At 36.0% G+C, this 20,826-nt stretch overlaps 1 protein-coding gene across 5 annotated transcripts in view; it reads left to right on the top strand.

Annotated features, from left to right (window-relative positions):
• The window catches only part of KIF21A (kinesin family member 21A), a 185,551-nt gene that overhangs the window by 127,627 nt on the left and 37,098 nt on the right, over positions 1-20,826 (top strand). For 3 of the 5 annotated variants that reach the window (XM_069094222.1, XM_069094220.1, XM_069094224.1), the window contains exons 21-23: positions 9,634-9,735; positions 11,654-11,819; positions 12,275-12,295. In XM_069094222.1, coding sequence (XP_068950323.1) covers positions 9,634-9,735; positions 11,654-11,819; positions 12,275-12,295 — 289 coding nt within the window. The remainder of the gene's footprint in view (positions 1-9,633; positions 9,736-11,653; positions 11,820-12,274; positions 12,296-20,826) is intronic. The other 2 variants (XM_069094223.1, XM_069094221.1) reach the window with 1 other exon arrangement.

Raw genomic sequence — 20,826 nt, 5'->3', positions numbered from 1 at the left:
TGGAATATGATATTCCAGAGGGCAAAGGAGCTGGGATTAAAACCAAGAATCACCTACCCAGCAAAACTGAGTATCATCTTTCAGGGGAAAATATGGTCCTTCAGTGGAATAGAGGACTTTCAAGCATTCTTGATGAAAAAACCAGAGTTGAATAGAAAATTTGACATTCAGATACAAGAAGCAAGAGAAGCATGAGAAGGTAAACAGGGAAAAGAAATCATAAGGAACTTATCAAAGTGGAACTATTAACATTCCTACATGGAAAAACAATAATCGTAACTGATGAAACTTTTCTCAGTATGAAAATAGTTAAGGGAATCGAAATATATATATGTGTGTGTGTGTGAGTGTGTGTGTGTATGAGGGTATATGGGCATATGAACACTATGTGAATGTGTGTACATATGTTTACAGGTATACATAGATAGAGGGCACAGGACCAATTTAAAAGGAAGGGATGATACTTAAAAGGTGAAATTAAGAGGTGAGAGAGGAATATAATAAGAGGAGATGGAGAGAGACAGAATGGGGTAAACTATCTCATATAGAAGAGGCAAGGGAAAATGGTTACAATGGAGGGGAAGAATAGGAAGGCAAAAGGGAATGGGTCAACCTTATTCTCATTGAATTTGGCTCGGGGAGGGAATGAAATACACACAAAATAGGGTATCTCCCCCTCCAGGAGAGTAGGGGGGAAGGGGATGATGGAAGGGAGGGCAGGCTGGGGGGGAGGGAAGTTGGAAGCTTCCAACTTTTGAAAAGGGATGGGATCAAAGTAGAGAATAGAACAAGTGAGAAGTGGGATAGGAGGGAGGGAAATATAGTCTTTTACAATATATCTACTATGTTATTGTTTTGCATTAGCTACACATGTACAACCTATTCTGAACTGCTTATCCTCCCAGTAAGGGTGGTTGATAGGGGAGGAAGGGAATGAATCTGGAATTCAAAGTTTGAAAATCAAATGTTTAAATATATATATATATATATATACACATACATACATACATACATACATATACTATTATTAATACTATTTTACATGTAATTGGGAGATAAGATATACAGGCACTGGGGCATGGAGATCCACCATGCCCTACTGGAAAAGTCAAAAGGGGTATGGGAGAGAGCAGATTGGAGGAGGGGATATCCTGTGGGACTGCTATTTTGGAGCGGTGGGTTGGGGAAAAATGGGGAGAAAATTTGTAACTCAAAATCTGGCAGAAATGAATGATGCAAATCAGAAGTTAGTGAAGAAGTAACAACAGAGAAATAGGAAACTAGATTTAAATGTCTTTGGAGGGAACGAGAAAGAATATAGAGAAAATGGAAGAAGTGAAAGGAGACATTTCCTCAGCTTCTGGGATTCATAGCTGGGGAAAAGTTTCCTAACTGTGGAGTTTATATTTAGCTTGCCTGGGATAACTCATGACACGAGCTATGCTGAAGGACCATTCTTGGCTATTTTTGCCACAATCCAGTCTTCCTTCGAGGCCTCTGTCTTTTTCCTTGAAGACTGTTGTTGACCACTGCAGTGCAAGCCTTCGATAGGACCTCAGTACAACCTGTGTGATCTGTCCTTACTATTTAAATGACATGATAGTCTCATGGGCTCTCTTAAGTACATTTACCATAGTGTTGAGACTTCCTGTTCCATGAGGTCTTCAACACCTCTTGTAGCCCATGATAGAATGTTATATTAAGTACCTAAGAGAGATCAAAATAAAGTAATATGAAATATTTAAGGAGTGAGAGATCTTGTGAATAGTTTGGAATGGGATATGAAAATCAGGAAAAGACTTAATAGAGGAGATTGTATTGTACTAGACCTTGTTTCAAAAGAGAAAGATATTGAACTTTAGGACTTGTGGTCTGGAGATGAGATTATGGAATGACGAATAATATGATTTGGTTACAAAATGTGGTTTATATAAGGAAACACTAAAAAAATATGGCCAAATTGTGATAGACTTTTTAATGCAAAGCAGAGTTTGCATATTATTTCAGAGGTAATGGGAAACCACTGAAAGTTTTGCATGATTCTTATTATTTGTTCTAAAACTATGATCTCAGTATTATAAGAAGTTTCCTGTTTAATAAACTCCTTTCTATGAATGCAGATAGAAAATTGTTCCTCCATTTATACTTTTGAAGAGTTTTCTGAAGTGTTGCAAAATTAAATTACCTGTTCATTGTCACTTAGGCTATATGTGTCAGGGCCAGGACTTGAACCTAGGCCTTCTTTACTCCAAGACTGGCTATCTGTCCAATATTCCTTGCTTTTTCTCCTTGCATGTATTTTTATTTACTTTATCTTTATTAACTTTTTAAAGTTTACTTTTTTCTTATATGAAAATAGTTTATATCATTCCTTTTTTTAAAATTTTGAGATCCAAACTTCTTCCCATTTCCCCTCCCTGAGATGTCAAGAAGTTTGATGTAGATTATACATATGCTTTTCATATTAGTCATGTTTTGAAAGAAAACAGACCAAAAGAAAATTTAAAAAGTAAAGACAGTAAAAAATAGTATGCTTCAGTCTTCATTCAGACTCCATCAGCTCTTTCTCTGGAGGCAAATAGCTTTTTTCATCATAAGGATTGTCTTAGATCCTTGTTTTGCTAAGAATAACTAAGTAATTAATAGGTAAGTAGTTTATCATAATCATAGGATATTGCTGTTACTTTGTACACTGTTCTCCTGGTTCTTTTCGCTTCACTATGCATCAATTTTTGTAAGTCCACATTTTTCTGAAAACATCCTGCTCATCATTTCTTAGCACATGTATATACCACAACATGTTCAGCCATTCCCCAATTAATGGACATCCCTTCAATTTCCAAGTCTCTTTTTTCTGTTTATGTATTATATATGTAAATATGTACACATTTACAGGTATATACACATACATAAAAAAGCAAAAACATAGTGTGTAATTGTCATTTTGCTTTCCATATTGACATTTTTAAAAGCTTTAGGGGCGGCTAGGTGGCACAGTGATTACAGCACCGGCCCTGGAGTCAGGAGGACCTGAGTTCAAATCTGGCCTCAGACACTTAACACAAAAAACTAGCCATGTGACCTTGGGCAAGTCACTTAACCCCAGTTGCCCTCCAAAAAGAAAAAAAATTAAATTAAAAAAAATAAAAGCTTTATAAAGAGCAACAATAAAATACAGTTAATACATTACTTCTCCAGAGGTTAGACTGTTAGCAGTTTCAACCCTTTAATAACAGAGTTCAAAATACAGAAGCAAAATTTCAAAATGAGGAATTAAATTCTCATTATTAATTTCCAATTCCTTGCCACCATAAAAAAGCTACTTTAAATATTTTTGTACAGATAGGTCCTTTCCTCCTGTCCCTTCCCCCACCACCTTTTAAAATCTCTTTGGGATACAGACCTAGTAGTGGTATATGTTGTGTCAAAAGGTATTCACAGTATTATAGCCCCTTGGGTATAGTTCCAAATTGCTTTCTGGAATGGTTGCATCAGTTCACAACTCCACCAACAATGCATTAGTGTCCCAATTTTCCCTCCCAATTTGTCATTTTCCTTTTCCATCATATTAGCCAGTCTGTTAGATGTGAGTTGGTATCTCAGAGTTGTCTTAATTTGCATTTTTCTAATCAAATGATTTAGAGTATTTTTCAATATGACTATAGATAGCTTTGATATCTTTGTCTGAAAACTGCCTCTTCGTCTCCTTTGACCATTTGACAATTGGGGAATGGTTTTAATTTTTATAAATTTGACTTCTCTAAATATTTGAGAAATGAGGCCTTTATCAGAGAAATTTTAATTTTTTTTCACAGTTGTTTACTAACTGTGTATTTCCTTTCATCCAATTTTTCTTCTCTTTTTCTTTCCTCTTTTTTTTTCACCCTATCCTGACTCAAAAGTGTTTTGCTTCTGACTACTGCCTCCCTCAATCCACCCTACCTGCTTTCTGCCTCTCCTCCCTCTTCCTTCTCCTGTTTCCTTGTGGGGTAAGATAGCTTTCTATACCCAACTGAGTATGTATGTTAGTTCCTCTTTGAGCAAATTCTGATGAGAGTAAGTTTCAAGTATTGTCTTCCAACCCCCCTCCCATCTTCCCCTCCACTTTAAAAAGCTATTTCATGCCCCTTTTATTTCTCCTTTCCCTCTTCTTCCAGTACATCCCTTAATTTTATTTTTTTAGACATCATCTCATAATAGTCAAATTACACCCAATGCCCTCTGTATATTCTTTCTAACTGCCCAAATAATGATAAAGTTCTCAAGAGTTAGAAGTGTCATCTTCCCATGTAGGAATGTAAACAGTTTAACCTTATTGAATCTCTTATAATTTCTCTTTACTGTTTACCTTTTTGTGCCTCTGGGCTAGAGAAGGCACGGTCCCAAGCTTCAGATTTTTTGTGCTTCTTTTTACAGAGGTAGTTCAGGGTGGAAGGTTGAAAACTTTTCATTTATTTTAAGGAGGTATGATATAAAGAGAGGTGTGGTAGGTGTCCCATAAACCTGGCTGTCCCATAGGCATCTCCAACTCACTATATCCAAAAGAGAATTCATTTTCTTTTCCTCAAACACAATGCTTTCTCCAAACCTCTCTAGTTGTATGGAGAGTATCACCAAAAAGGGAAGGTACCACAACACTACAGCAGGTCAGATATCTCTATTTTGTAAAATCCTTTTAAAAAAAAATATCAATGATTTGGATAAAGGGTCCATCAGATTTGTAATGGACATGTATCTTGGGAGGGGACTCTAGATGCCAATCAAGATCTAGAAAGACGCTGCTAAGCTAGAGAATTATAATTAGAATTCATTAGAATCACTAATGAAGAGTGATGGGATAAATGTAAAGCTCTATGTGTGGATTTTTAAAATCAGTTTCCTTGAGTACATGTTGGCATGTTTAGTCAGAAGTTAGGCCAGTCTAATAAAGATCTGGGAGTCCTGCTAAACTGTAAGCTCTGTTTCAATGATCTGCTATGGCAGCTAAAACAGCTGATGTGTTCTTGGGCTACATTGAGAGGCCCAGCTTCCAGGAAGAAGGAAGGTTTTGCCTAGTTGGACTCATAGAAATAAACATGAAGACAAGTCCCCATAGGAGAAGTCTGAGTCTGATGTCTCCTGGGGAAATAGAGACAAAACCTTCCTACAAGTCTCCAAGTTTGATGCCTATCCTCTGAGCCCTAAAGTCCCACAAACCTGGTTAGGGAGAGCTTATAGGGAGCCCACTTATCTCATCACAGATGTGCTAACCTCATGGAGCCCAGAGTTATCATCCCCTCCCACTGGCTTATCCAAATGCCAGCCCCTCATGTCTCACCAAGTCCCTGGACCCAGCCCCTAGCCAGAGCTGCTGCCACAGTATCAGCAAAGAAATGGAAACAAAGCAGATGGCCTTTGATTGGGAAATGGCTAACTGGTACTGAATGAATTTAATGGAATATTACTGTGCTGAAAGAAATGATAAATATGAAGAATTCAGAGAAGCATGGGAAAAATCTGCAAAGTGAAGTAAGCAAAACCAGAGAAACAATATACATATCAGTGATTATATCAGTGTAAATCGAGAGAATAAAAAAGGGAAACAGTATGCTGTATCATTATAAGGACCAAGCTTGGTCCCATGGAAAAGTTGAGAAAATGTATCTCCATGATATTGCAGAGCTGGGGGACTGTGAATGTGAAATACTGCGTATACAGTCAGCCATTATCAATGTGTTGATTAGTTCTGTTGAGTTGATTTTTTTCCTTTTTAAAACTTTTTGTACAAAGGATGGCTCTTTGGGTAGAGGAAGGGGAAAGGGTATATTAAAAATAGCTATCATTTATATAGCAAGGTTTACAAAGCATTTTATACATGGAAACATTATCTCGTCAGATCCTCACAACAATTTACACAATATTCAGAAATGAGTGACATGTTAAATAAAAGATATAAATAAAAATAAGATAAAAATATTTTAGCATGCTGACTGACTTATGACCCCATACAGATGACCCCATACATGTAAAGTTAAGCGAACTGAACAACAATCTCAGAGTCAGAAGGGACTTCAGGGGTCATTTAGTCCAGCTCTGGTCTGAACAGGAGCACTCCCTACAATACACCTGACAAGTGATGACCCAGGCTTTGCTTAGAGGCTGCTAGTGAAGGGAAGCTCACTCCTTCCCAAAGCAGCACATCTCCTTTGGATAACTCTAATTGTTCCTTATATCAAACCTAAAATCTCTTTCTCTGCACCTGCTACTTATTGCTTCTGTTATTTCTCTCTGGGTCCAAACTGAACAAATCTAATCTCTCTTCCATGTGGTAGGCTGTCAAACACTTGAATCCCACTATCCTGTTCCCCTAAGACTTCTCTTCTCCGGGCTAAACAAATCTTTCCCATAGAGTAAGATTTTGAGGCCTTTCACTATCCTAGTCACTCTTCTCTGAATTTTCTCCAGCTTATTGATGTCATTTCTAAAAGGTGGTGTCCAGAACACAAGATTATGTTGACCACATATATGGTCTCACCAGGAGAGAGCAGAGAGGGATGATCTCCTGCCTAGGTCAAAAAGCTATGCTCTTAATACAGTCTAAAATCTAGCTTTTTGGGTTGCTTCATCACAATACTGATTCAGTTTATACCATTTGTTAAAAACCCTAGCTCTTTCTCAGGTGAACTGCCATTTAACCATGCCTCCCTTACCTTGAGGAGTTGATTTTTTTAAAAAAATAGATTTTTACTGATTGGCTTACATCTTCTACATTCCCTTGTATCATTCTCTCTCTCCCTCTTCTCAGAAAACTCTCATAATAAAGAATTCTAAAAAAGTAAAAAGCTCTAGGAAAACTAATCAACATATCCCCAAAGTCTGATGTTATATGAAGTATCCACATCTGTGGATTCTGACTTTTGTGAAGGAGTCGGGGGAGGGGAAGGTGTTAGAAATGGATTTTTTTGACCCAGTAGTAAGACTTTACATCTGTCCTTGTTACATTTCATCATATTTAGCCTGGGCCCAATGTTTTAGGTTGTTCAGATCTCTTTGGATCCTGTTATCCAATGTGTCAACTATCTTTCCTTGTTTGGTGTTATCTGCAAAGTTGGCAAGTGTGCTATTTATGCCTTTATCTGTGTCACTGAAGTGACTTGCCAAGGTCAAGCCTAGAAGTCTCGGATGCTTTTCTAGGAAGGTGAGAAAGTCTTTCAAGTAGACATCAGACCATTAATGTTTATTCTTTGGGTCCAGCCATTCAACCAACTCAGAATCTACCTAATTGTATTATTATCTTTTTTTCCTCAGCTTTTAACCAAGAAGTGAATAGCTATTTTCCTTTTAAAGTATTATCATAAGTTGTTTTTATTGGTTTTTTTTAATTCAAGAAAGATACCAGCTTTATAGGTGTGTATGAGTTTTAGATTTATATTACCTAACACATATTGCTATTATTATTGTTTATCATTACCTGTTCTGAAGGAAAATTCCAGTGAAAATCATGGTGATGTAGTGATGGTTGTGTATATGTTTTTTAATCATTAGCTGAATAAATAAAAAAGTATCTATTTCAAAAAGAAAAGGAGAGGTGTGGTCACTGCTTTCCCAGCCTGTGCTTTGGTCTGTGAGCAACCACAAGTACTCTTCTAACCTGGAACTGTGCCCAGGGTCCTCTTTCCCCTGTGGCCACATGTTCTCGCGTACTAGCGCTTCACCTTGCTCTGGGACGACAGCCCAGAACTGCTTATGGACGACTCAGCAGATTCCTGCCTCCCAGTTCCAGCAGAGGGTCTCCTGTAATTTCCTTCTGCTCTTGGTTCAGTCACCCCCAAGCCCTGCAGCTGGCTTGCTCTCCATATGGTCCACTGTTGGCTGCCCGGTAGAGGGCCTGTGGCCTCATGGCTTGCTTAGGAAGGTGACTGGGGGCTCGAGGCATGTGCTCTGGACTCTCACCTCAGTGAGACAGACCTCTCCTGCTGACCTTTTAAGTTGTCTTGGGCTGAAGATTGCTTCACCACACCCTTTTGTTGGTTCTGCCACTCCAGAGCTCTTTTTGAAGTGTTATTTTAACGTTTTGTTTGAACGTTATTTGGATGGGAGTCTGGGAACGTTCAGCCACGTGCCTGCCATTTTTCCACCATCTTGTCTATCCTACCACATGTATTTCTTAAACCCATATTCATACTACTTACTTTAAAATCTTATTTACTTTCAACAGAGATAACCATACAGGTTAGGGAACTTTGTGAAGCGGGAACAAAAATTAAGCACTCTGCAGTATTTAATTTTTACCTCTTTCTCCAACTTTATTTGCCATTACTCCTCTACATATGCCTTTCATTCTAGTCAAGCTGATATATTCATTATAACTTCTCCCCCCTATCCTGCCCCTCCCTGCCCCGCCCAAGAATGTGCTTTCTTTCCTTCATGGCTTTCACTCGTGTGTTCCTCCTTTCCTAGAGTGCCCATCTTTATCTACTCCTTATCTAAATACTACTCAACCATTAAAGGCAACCATTAAACCTTACTTCTGTTGCTTAAGGCCCCAGCTTCCTCATCTGTAAAATAAAGGAAACAATAAGTTTCCTACAGTGAGGAAAGTTCTATATGAATGTAATTTTTTTTTAATACTACTGATTCATACTTGAGGAAGATTTGGAATAGATGGTCTCTGTGGCTCCTTCAGACTTTGGGATTCTGTACTTTTCTGATACCTTATTCTGAAGTAAGCTTTCCTTCTGACTTATGATTCACTTGGTACATATATATGTATACATATACTTATATATAATAATGTAATATTATATATAGTATTTTTCATATGTGTATCTATTTTTTTTTTCTTCCTAATACAATATAAGCATTGTTTTGTTTTTTGGAGGGAGGAAGGCAGGACAATTGGGGTTAAGTGACTTGCCCAAGGTCACACGGTTAGTAGGTGTTAAGTGTCTGAGGCTGGATTTGAATTCAGGTCCCCCGGACTCCAGGGGCTGGTGCTCTGTTCACTGCGCCACCTAGCCACCCCTCAGTATAAGCATGTTAAAGGCAGAGACTACATGTTATGCTTTTCCAAATTGTCAACATTGCCTTACAAATAATAAATGTGATACTAGGAAGATCCATGATTTCTTCAGTGTGGGTACTCTTTTCCACTAATGGAGATTACTATCCTTCTTTACTTTCTTATTTGTTGTGATTTTTTTCCGTATTTTGTCATAAACCTTTGAATGCTTTCCTTTTGTGGTTTGCTTTTTGTTTGTTTTTAGATTTTAGAGTTGTCATAGTAGAATTTGGACTCTGTTGTTATTAAATGACTGTCCCATTTACTTTTTCAATTACACCTATCTTTTGTAATATAAAAGTCAGAATATTTACATTAGCAGGAATTAGTTGTTAAAACATGGAGAACACCACAGTGAATAAAGCACTGGCCCTGGAGTCAGGAGGACCTGAGTTCAGATCTGGCCTCAGACACTTAACACAAAAAAACTAGCCATGTAACCTTGGGCAAGTTATTTAACCCTATTTGCCCTCCAAAAGGCAAAAAAAAACAAAACAACAAAACAAAACATGGAGAACACAGTGAACATTCAGTGTATAGTTGTTAATTCCTTTAGCTCAAATTAATGACCATAATTTTATTTTTTGCTTCAGGAAGAAGGAGAGACCCTGGATGTCACAGCAGTGATAAATGCTTGTACTCTTACAGAAGCTCGGTATCTTCTAGACCATTTCCTGTCAATGGGCATTAATAAGGTAAAGTATGAATACATGATTTAGTGAGTACACTAAATATAGTATGAAATACTCATTCTGTCCTGTAATATATTAGTCAGGTCCAGCCCAGTTCTGTGTAAGCACATCTCTCATGGCTAATAACATTCATTGGTTCTGTGAAACGGTGTTCATGTTCATGTACATGTCAAACTTTTTTTAAATTAAATTTTATTTATATTCATGAACCTTCTCTTCCTTCCCCTTTCTCTCTAGTAAACTCCCTGCCCTTCCCCTCCCCCCACCTTGTGGGGAAAGTATGAAAAATAAGAAAAACAAAGAAAGTAAGAGAAAGCAAGAAAAACACAATCCTCTTACAAACTTGTATAGTCAAGCAAAACACATCCCCACGTGGCATTTTTCTCCCCAAATGTCTCAGTGTGAATTTAGTCCATCCTTTTTATCAAAAGGTAGGTAGTATATTTTATCACTAGGCCTCTGGAATTGTGGCTGATCTTTGTGATGATCAGGGCCTCTGAGTCTTTCAAAATGTTTGTCCTTAAAACTGCCCGTTGCTCTTATCCTTTATTTAGCAATTCAGGAATGGGTCTTATTTTCAGACAGATTCTTATAGGGGGGAACATCATTGGACTTAGGTTGTTTTGTCGATTAGTTTGTGTCTAACTCTTTGTGACCTCATTTGAGGTTTTCTTTGAAAAGATACTAGAGTGGTTTGTCATTTCCTTTTCCAGCTTATTTTTCAGATGAAGAAAGCAGACAGGGTTAAGTGACTTGTCTAGGGTCATACAGCAAAGTGTCTGAGGCCAGATTTTAACTCAGGCCTTCCTGACTCTAGGCCTGGCTCTCTATTCACTGTACCACCTATCTGTGCCTGGACTTAGGTACTAACTGGAATTGTCAGTCATAGTACTTTAGGTAATCAACTCAATTAGATGGAGACAGGCCCTGTTTATAACGTCATGCTTTAAGTAAGGAATCTCAGGTCCCTTCTAATTCTAGGATTCCGTGTATTAATGATGTAACTGTGAAAAAAAAACATTGCTTTGGCTAGTGCTGTGTGAGGTATGGCTATATATCTCAGCCATCTATGTCTGTATAGCAAGAGTTATTAGATTTACTCAAACAGTCTATATTTGGGGATGTTGCACCGGAAATTCCTACATTGAATGAGACATTGAGCTAGATGACTTTTAAAATTCTAATTCTTCTTTTAATTCTAACCACCTACTTAATTTCCCCTATGAAACTTAACAGTTTTATTCACTTTGTAAAGTATCCTTTTTTAGCTAACTAAAGGTAGCAGAATCACTTTTGCTGTTTGTTTTTCATTAGCTTATTCTTTTGCTAACTTTAGATTTTAGAACAGATAAAGATGCTAAAATAATTTCCCTTTTGCACTCAGCAAAGATAGAAGTCTAAAGAGTCCCAGCATTTTTGCTTTGGCTTAGTACTGGTTTTTAGATGTTCATTAAGAAATCAGAGGAGGCACAGCTAGGTGGTGCAGTGAATAGAGGCCATGGAGTCAGGAGGACCTGAGTTCAAATCCTGCCTCAACCCTTATGCACTTACTAGCTGTCTGACCTTGGGAAAATCTCTTAACCCCAACTGCCTTGCCCTCCTCCCTCCAAAAAACAGACAACAACAACAAAAAATTGTTTAAAAAAAAAAAGAAATCAAAGAGGAAGGAAAATAGCCAAAAATATACAGTTTCATTTTAATTTGAGACCTGTGACTGGAAGACATCTTTCTCCTCTTACTCCCAAATAAGTAAATAATATGATTATGGCTAATCTGTGTTAAATTGTCCTCTGATTCATTTCTCTTTTTCCCATGGTGAGAGTTATCTTCCTTCAGTTATGTAGACATTTGAGGAAAAATATTTTGTTCATGTTTTCTAAAAAAGGTCATTTAAAAATTTTTATTTTTGATAATATTTCAGGGTCTCCAAGCAGCCCAGAAAGAGGCCCAAATTAAAGTTCTTGAAGGTCGACTTAAGCAAACTGAAATAACTAGTGCCACTCAAAATCAGCTTTTATTCCATATGTTGAAAGAGAAAGCAGAATTAAATCCAGAACTAGATGCTTTACTAGGACATGCTTTACAAGGTAATTCTGATTACATTTTTATTTCATAAAATGCATGGTTGTTGAGCTCATGTTGCCTGCTATGCTGGATATTTTTTCTATTACTTTTGTGAATAGATGCTGTATTTACTTATGCTTCTGAAAATTATTCTATCTTTAATTTGCATGCAGGGACTTTTTTGAAGATAGACCAGTACAGGAAAAAAAGATCACTTAAAAAATACATTTAACCATTTATCATTTTTGTGATTTTAAAAATTCAACTAAGCTTCTTGAGTATCCTTAAGACATTAAAAAGATTTCATTACTTGTTTTATGTATATTTCAAAGGATAAAATTATGTTTGCTACGGCATCTATTCCACTTCTCCTAAAGTTAAAAAGGACATAATCTTATTTTATGTGGGAATTTTTGAATTTGGATCTGTTTTGATTGGAGTGTTGCTTTTTGTTTCCTTTTTACTGTTGTTTACACAGATCTAGATAGCATATCATTAGGTAAGTATGTTAGCTTTTTGTGTACTTTACAGCTGCATGATTTACTAATTATTCATGTCCACTAACTGTGGTGCATCTTAGTGTTGTTGTTGTATTTTAAATAGTCAACTGCTTTTGCATGTACTATTTTTGTAAGCATACTCATCACAGAATTACTTTTCCCCATAATTCAAAACTATTTAGTGTTTCAGTTCTTCACTTAACCACCCAAAGGTAAAAGCAAGAAATATACCTTCGTTAATTACCTTTCTGTCTTGTGAACTTCTACAGAACCTGTAATTTGGTAAACCCTATGTAGTATACTACATCTCATTTATGTTCTCTTTTCAGCTGAGAAAAATTGAATAGAGTCAGTATTAAGCAAAGATGTATCTGTTGACTTCTATTTCTTGTTTTAACATTATGAAATAACTTATTTTGGAACTTAAACTCTTTGTGAATTTGCATATTGTGTTACTATTAATCAACCTGGTATTCTTTAAGATAGATTTTATAGGTTGGCATGTTAGTGTTGTATACTAAGTTGTTTGTGTTTGTGTAATTGCAAAATTCAGAAAAGCATGCATTTCAAACTGCTTCCATGGCTTATATGTGGAATTTTATTTTTTGTCAGTTTAAGAAGAGTAATTCTACACATAATATTAGGAAATTCAGCCTTTCTATATTTGACTTTGCATCTGAATACCCAGAGGTATTAGATAAATTTCATCAGCAAGGTAAAATCTGAAAGGTTCTTTGGGAATGTTCTTGTTTCCATGAAGTTTTATTTCTACAGAATTAATCTTATATTTGAAAATTGAAGAAGTAACTAAAATCTCTTAAAAGTCTCATAGGTAAAGAACAAGGAAGCACAGCTGAAAAATTAAATGGAAATTTTGTTGAGACTGTGTAGGTTAAATAGTCATTATAAATTAAAATTACACTATTTAAGTGGTATATTGGGGAATGTTTAGATGATGTGATTTTCCATGATTACATTTGGGGATGATGCAGGAGCATAGTAGACAGCCAGCCTCAAAATGGGGAAGATCCCAGGTTCAAGTTATAACCCTGATATTATCTGGCTATAGAACTTTGGACCCTTTAATCCTTCAGTGCCCTGTCAAAACTCTACCACAGAGCAGATACTGAAAAGCCATCGTAGAAGTGGTGTCCTCATTGGTAATGTTACCTATTCCAACACACACACTTTTCAGGTGATGATTGAAACTGTGTAATAATATGTTTACAGCATTCCAGAGACTTTAATTTGTTTTTAAAATTGAATTTCTTTTTTGTTTTTTTTTTGGAGTGGGGAAGGCAAGGCAATTGGGGCTAAGTCATACAGCTATTACGTGTGTCAGGTGTCAGAATTTGAACTCAGATCCTCCTGACTCCAGAGCCAGTGCTTTATTCACTATACCACCTAGCTACCTCCAAATTTCTTTTGATGAACAAAAATCTTTTCTCCTTCCTACTGCCCTCTCCTGTACTACTCTTTCCCCATCAAGAAGGCAGGAAAACCAAAATAAAATCCTTGTTACAAACAAAAAAATTCCTGCATTGGCTACATCCAGAAAATAGGTCTCATCCTTCACTGAGTCCACTACCTCTCTGTCCTGAAATAGGCAGAATGCTTCATCATAAGTTCTCTGGAAGGGGTGGCTAGGTGGCACAGTGCACTGGCCCTAGAGTCAGGAGGACCTGAGTTCAAATATGACCTCAGACATTTAACACTTACTAGCCATGTGACCTTGGGCAAGTCACTTAACCCCAATTGCCCTGCCTTCCTCCCTCCAAAAAAGTTCTCTGGAATCGTGGTCAGCCATTATATTGATCTGTGTATCTAAGTGTTTCAAAGTTGTTTAACTTTACAGTTTTCTTGTTGTGTAAATTGTTCTCCTGGTTCTACTTACATCTCTTTACATCAGTTTTTTTTCTGAGATCATCCTCTTCATATTTATATGAAGGCCAGGATCATTTCTTACAACATTCCATAAAACTGTTCCATCATATTCATATATCATAACTTGTAAAATCATTTGCTGTAATTGTCCTTTGATATTTATCCATCTTTGTTTCTGCAAAAAGTGCTGCTATAAATATTTTTGTACATTTAGGACTTTTTCATCTTTCTTTGATCTCTTTGGGGTATAGAACCAACAGTTGTTATCAGTGGGTCAAAAGATATACAGTTTAATAGCTTTTGAGGCATAGTTTTCTTACTTCCTTATTTTTCGAAGTTTCCTTATTTAATTAGGGGATTTCAGTTAGTTGATTTTTCTAGGTTTATTTTTAGATGCAGCAAATTAATTGATCTGTTATTTCTTTTATTTATGGAAATATTCAGAAATAATAAATCTCACTAAACAATGTCTCTTATGTATCCCCAAATTTTGGGGAATGTTACCTCATTGTAGTCTTATTTTAATGAAATTATTTTTTACCCACTCATTATTTATGATTAATCTATGTAGTCTGCAGTTAGTTTTAGTCATTTCTTTATTGAATATGATTTTTATCATATCATTGTCCATAAGTGATATTTCATATTTCTGTTCTTCTGCATTAATGTATGCAGTTTTAAGGTAGCTTTTGGTAAAGGTGCCAAAAACAACTGGGAAATATATATGCTCATTTCCATTCACAATGAATGATCTCCAGAGGTCTATCATCTACAGTTTCTCTAAAAATGTATTCAAATACTTTACTTCTTTCTAGTTTATTTGCTTAGATTTATCTAGATATGAAAGGAGTTTATTGAATTCCCCAATATTAACTATTTCTCTCTATAACTCATTTAAGTATTTAGATACAATGCTGTTTGATGCATATGTATTTATTATTTGTATGAATTCATGATCCTTTGAGTAATTTAATAGTGCCTTTCAACAAAATGTGGTCTCTTCTCATTATCTCATCTAATTAAGACTGTTTTTATTGTTACCTTGTCTTAGATCATGTTTGTACTGTCTTTTTTACTTGAGCTGAAACATAATCAGTTTTGTTGTAACTTTTTAATTTAACTGTGTGAAATCTTTCTATTGTGTTTCTTTAAACAACATATTGTTGAATTATTAAGTGCTTAGAATATAGTAATATTCTACAGCTTTACTAGGTGTTGGGGATGCAAAGACAAAAAGAATCCCTATTCTCAAGCAGCTTCAATTCTTTTGGAGTGAAGAAACATGTATACATATGAGTTAGTACAAAACATTATGGTCTAAGCCTGCAATTTCATTGATGCTCAGTTCTCTTATCGATGCACAATTACTGTCCGAGTATTTCCCATTACCAGTGCAAATTGGCACTTACTCTGAAAATTGTTCTGTAACTTTTTAAATTTTATCTTTTTTACTTAAGCATTTAATCTTTCTTTCTCCTATTTATCCCTGCCCCATTAAAAAAGAAAAACAAAATGTTTATAACAGATATGCATAGTCAGACTAAACAAATTCCTACATTAATCATATTCAAAAATATAACCCTCATTTTCTCAGGGTCACATAGTCAGTATGTGGCTGAGGAGAAAGTTGAACTTAGGTCTTTTTGATTTAGGCCAACTCCCTAGTCACTAAATCTCTTGGAAGATATGTACATGTTACATGACAAGTAATTTGTAGAGGTTCTTTAAGGTATAGTTGATGGGATTTTCTAGTTAAGATGGTGGGTGTAAAAGTTTATAAAGGATCTTGACTTTCCCTGACAAATTCCAGCAAATATTTCAGAAGACCTCCAGGTAGAGTTAAAATGAAGAAAACTGGGGCAGCTAGGTGGAGCAGGAAATAGAACACCAGCCCTGGAGTCAGGAGGACCTGAGTTCAAATGCAACCTCAGACACTTAACACTTACTAGCTGTGTGACCTTGGGCAAGTCACTTAGCACCAATTGCCCTGCCTTCCCCCTTGCAAAAAAGAAAAATAAAGAAAATAAAGAAGACTCAAGAGAAACAAAACTGTGCTCCTCCATTCAGTTCAGAGTTGAGCAAAAATATGAGCAAAAAAAAGTCCATGGAGCCTAGAACAGAGGGCACATCAGAGGGAGCCAACTTGAACTCTGGTAGACGTCTGGAATCTATGAAGATGAGAATGAGGCTTCTACTATGGAAACCAGTTCAAACTCTGGTTTATGGGTGAAAACGGGGTAAGTTGAGAGAGGTGTCATACCAGTGATTTCACCTTGAGGTCCAAAAATTAAACTTGAAGCCAACTGATACTCTGACCAGAAGGGTCACAAGCCAAGTTACCTTCTAGTAATTGGGGTGATAGAAAAGATTATGATGCTGGCCTGTGAGAACAAAAATAGAAGCCAAGGCCAACCCCTGTAGGTCATGGACAGGGCCAGAGTGCCTGTACCAGAATTCAGGAAGCATGAGACTAGCATGATCTCCCACATCTGACTGGATCCTACCGGGGCAAGGAACTTATCGAAAGAGGAATTGTGCAAGGAGGAGACAGACTGGCTAGAATTGTTTGTGGAAAATAAGACCATAGATGTATAACTAGAAGAAACACTGAAGCCCAATGAGTCCAAATCTCTCATATAGATGAGAATATTGAAATGTAAAAGTGGTAAGCAGCTTGCCCAGGGGTTAGTAAGTATCTGAAATACCATTTGAACCCTGTTCATCCTGCTTCCAAATTTTTGTGCTTCTTCTGTCTCTACCAAAAGAATCAGATGGAAATCAGGGAGTAAGGCAGAGAATAGGACCTAATACAACACTACATACAGAAAGGCAGCAACAGTGGGATCCATAGTACAGAGAGAAAGGAACAAACAAGTCTACCTAACCTGTCTAAGAGTGTGAAAGACGACTGGTGAGAGCACATGGACCTGATCCAAGATCTGAAGCTAAAATATACATGTGATCAAAAGAAAACATAAGGAAGAAGTATTTGGGGATTAGAAGCTAAAGAGGTAAACCCAGAAAAGAATAAATCCCTATTAGCCACAAGCAGAGCCACAGATACGGTCACAAGTGATTGCAACGGGGACTAGAAGAAATAAAATGAGAGATGAAAAATGAAATTCTAAATTAAATTTACAAACTCTGGAGGGAAAAGAGTTGTAAGCAGAATAAATAGCTTAGAGAAGATGGTGGAAAGCCTTACTGAAATTGTGGTCTTCCTTAAAACCAGAGTGGAGCAAAAGAGACTCAGTGAGTCCAGGAGACATCAAGGAATACTAAAATAAAATCAAAAGATTGGTGGGAGTAGGGGGGCAGAATAGAAGAAAATATAATGTATCTATATCAAAAACAAATGCCCTGGTGAACAGATTGATTAGAAATACTTTAAGAAATACCAAACTCCTTGTATACTATGCTGAAACCATAACAAAAAATTCTGTAAACTGTCATTTAAGATGTCACAAAAGAAAATTGTGCAATTCTGTTAGATCTGGAGGGCTAAGTGAAAGTTAAAAGGAGAGAGAGAGAGACAGAGACAGAGAGACATAGCCAGGAACATGACTGTCAAAATCCAAATTCCATCCTTCCTTCCTCCTTTCCTCTCTCCCTCCCTCCCTCTCTTCCTTCCTTCCTTCCTCTCCCATTTAAAGATCTGAAATGTGTGTAAAGCTTGAAATTTGCTTAGTACCTCTGTTCTAGCTTTCAGACTTTGAAACCATCTGTCTCACACTGTATCTCCCCTTAACACCTGGGGCCTCCTAACCCTAATCATTCCTACAGTCTTCTGAACATGGAACATATCACTATAAGATCCACCCCCTTCTCCCTTTAGTGAGATCCTCCTCCCGGAACCTCCATTGTGTAGAGAGGTCCAAGTCATCTTTCATTCCCTTCCTGGCCGTGTTTCTGGATTTCAAAACCATGTTCCTATGCTAGGTACTTTCTTTTCCCCACACATCCTTCTTTAATTTCTTCTTGTGTCATTGTCTTCCCCTGTTAGAATGTAAGATCCTTGAAGACAGACACTGTCTTTTTTGTTTGTATTTGTATTTCCAGCATTTAACAGAGTTCCGATCACATAGTAAATTCTTAATAAATTCTTGTTTCCTTTCTTTTTTCTTTATGAAGGATAAGTGGAGAAAGGAGGAAAAAGAGAGAAGAAAGAGAGTATGAAGGGAAATAAAAAATTGACAGTCACAAAAATGAATGTCCATGGCATGAACACCCTTATTAAATGAAAGAGGATAGCAGAATGGATTAGAAAGAAGAGTTCATCAATATATTGTTTTTAAGAAACATACTTGAAGCATAAAGAAATAAAATGAGGACCTGGGGCAGAATTCATTATGCCTCAGTAATACAAATAGACAAGGTCAGAAAAAGATAGGCAAGGAAGCTGTTATTCTTAATTGAACCATAGATGCTGAAATAATATCAGTATTATGTTCATATATGTGTGTATACACACACATGCACTAAGAGGCATAACACCTAAATAAATACTTGACATAAAAGCAGTTAATTGAATTACAAGGATAAGTAGGCAATAAAATTATAATAGTCATGGACCTAGATAAATCTAACAAATAGGAAATAAGAAACAAATAAAATTTTTAAAAAGGTTAGATATGATATTTCTCTGGTGATTACTGAGACTAGAAAGGGATATAAAGATTTCTCAGGTGTGTATAACACTGTTACAAAAATTAACCATGTACCAGTGTTTTATAGATATATATAGATGGATACAGATATCTCAAATGCAGAAGAGGAGAAATATTAAATCCCTTACAAACCTGATACAACAAAAATTATAATCAATGAAAAGATATTTGAAGAAGCAATTCATACTTAAAGGGTACTAAATAATTTTAATCTTAAAGAATTGTTGGGTTCAAAAGAAGAAATAGCAACAATACATATTTTAAGCAAAGAAAATGAAAACAATGAGACAGTATTTCTAAACTTTTGTAATGCAGCAAAAACAGTCCTTAGAGAAAAATTTTCATTAAAAAAGATAACAAACAAAAAAGGAATAAAATTTTTTATGAAAGCAACCAAACCCAAAAGAGTAATAAATAAAATTGGTAACAAAAAAAAATCTATTGAATTTACAAATAAATTAGATCTGGTTACTGAATTTGTTATACAGCTAAATAAAATGTAAAAGTTAAGTTTTTTTTTTTTTAGAAAACAGAGCAAAAAAATAGATATTCCATAAATCAAAAAATAATAAATTGAAAGAAATTAATTGAATTGATAAAACTAATAAAACTAGGATCAAATTTTTTAGTAATTAATAAAATTATAAACCACATTGTTTTAAACAAGCAGAAAAATAAATTTCTGACAAAAGATTGAAAAAATTCTTGATAAAGAGGAAACAAAGAAAATTATTAGAAATTATTTTGCCCAATTATACACTAAAAAGAGAACTGAGAACTAAATGAAAAGGATGTATATTTACAAAAAAAATTTTAAATCCAGAATAACAGAACAATAAATAGAGAATTAAATAATCCAAATTAAGATAAAAACATTGAACAAGCTATAAATGAACTCCAAAAAGAATGGGAGTGGAGGGATTGGACCAGATGAATTTTATAAATAAATTCTATCAAACATTAACAAAATTCCAACATTACATAAATTGTTTGAAAAGAAATAGAAATCCTACTAGACTCCTTCTCTGAGACAAGTATGATCCTGATACTTAAGCCAGGGAGAAATAAAAGAGAAAAAGAAAATGATAAACCAATATTTCTAATGAAGAGTTATGTAAAAATTGTTCAATAAAATATTGGCAAAGGGACAGCAACACCATAAAAAAAATTCTGAAGTAAGGACTTACTAATCACAAAAGCTTTTGGGCAGGGTGGCCAGGTGGTGCAGTGAGTAAGAGCACTGGCCCTTGAGTCAGGAGACCTGGGATCGCTTCCAGCTTCAGATACTTAACACCCACACAAAATAACTGGCCGTGTAACCTTGAGCAAGTTACTTAACCCCAATTGCTTGAAAAAAAAAACTTTTGGGAAAGCTGTGAAAAATTAGGGGGAGAAAGGTGGCTAGGTGGCTCAGTGAATAGAGCACTGTCCCTGGAGTCAGGGGGACCTGAGTTCAAATCCAGTCTTAGACACTTGACACGTACTAGCTGTGTGACCTTGGGCAAGTTGCTTAAAACCAATTGCTTCACCTCCCCCTTCAAAAAAAAAAAAAGCATATCCACAATGTCATTTGCCCTTTAACCTAGCAATACCACTTCTAGGCTTATTTACTGAAGAAATAAAATAAAAGACAAAGGCCTACCCACACAAAAAAATGTTAAAAGCTTCACTTTTTATTGTAGCAAAGAGCTGGAATCAAAGTATATGCCCATCAGTTTGAGAAATACCTGGACAAATTTAATACTAGCATAGTATAATATTATTGTGCTATAAGAAATATGGGTAGTTCTTGCTTTATGTAAATTCACATTATGCAAATTCAACTTTATGTATAGAATTCTGAAAGAAATCCTCATTCCAAAAAAATACTTATCCAAACTTCACAGTACTGTGCTCTCTCCCTCCCTCCCTCCCTCCTTCTCTCTCTTTCTCTCTGTCTCTCTGTCTCTCTCTCTGTCTCTCTGTCTCTCTGTCTCTCT

Source organism: Petaurus breviceps, unplaced genomic scaffold, assembly GCF_028583685.1.
Source record: "Petaurus breviceps papuanus isolate PSGF00001 unplaced genomic scaffold, PetGlider_PUasm1.0 216, whole genome shotgun sequence".
NCBI lineage: Eukaryota > Metazoa > Chordata > Mammalia > Diprotodontia > Petauridae > Petaurus > Petaurus breviceps.
The sequence above is the reverse complement of the archived record's forward strand: the minus strand, read 5'-3'. Positions and strand labels throughout refer to the sequence as shown.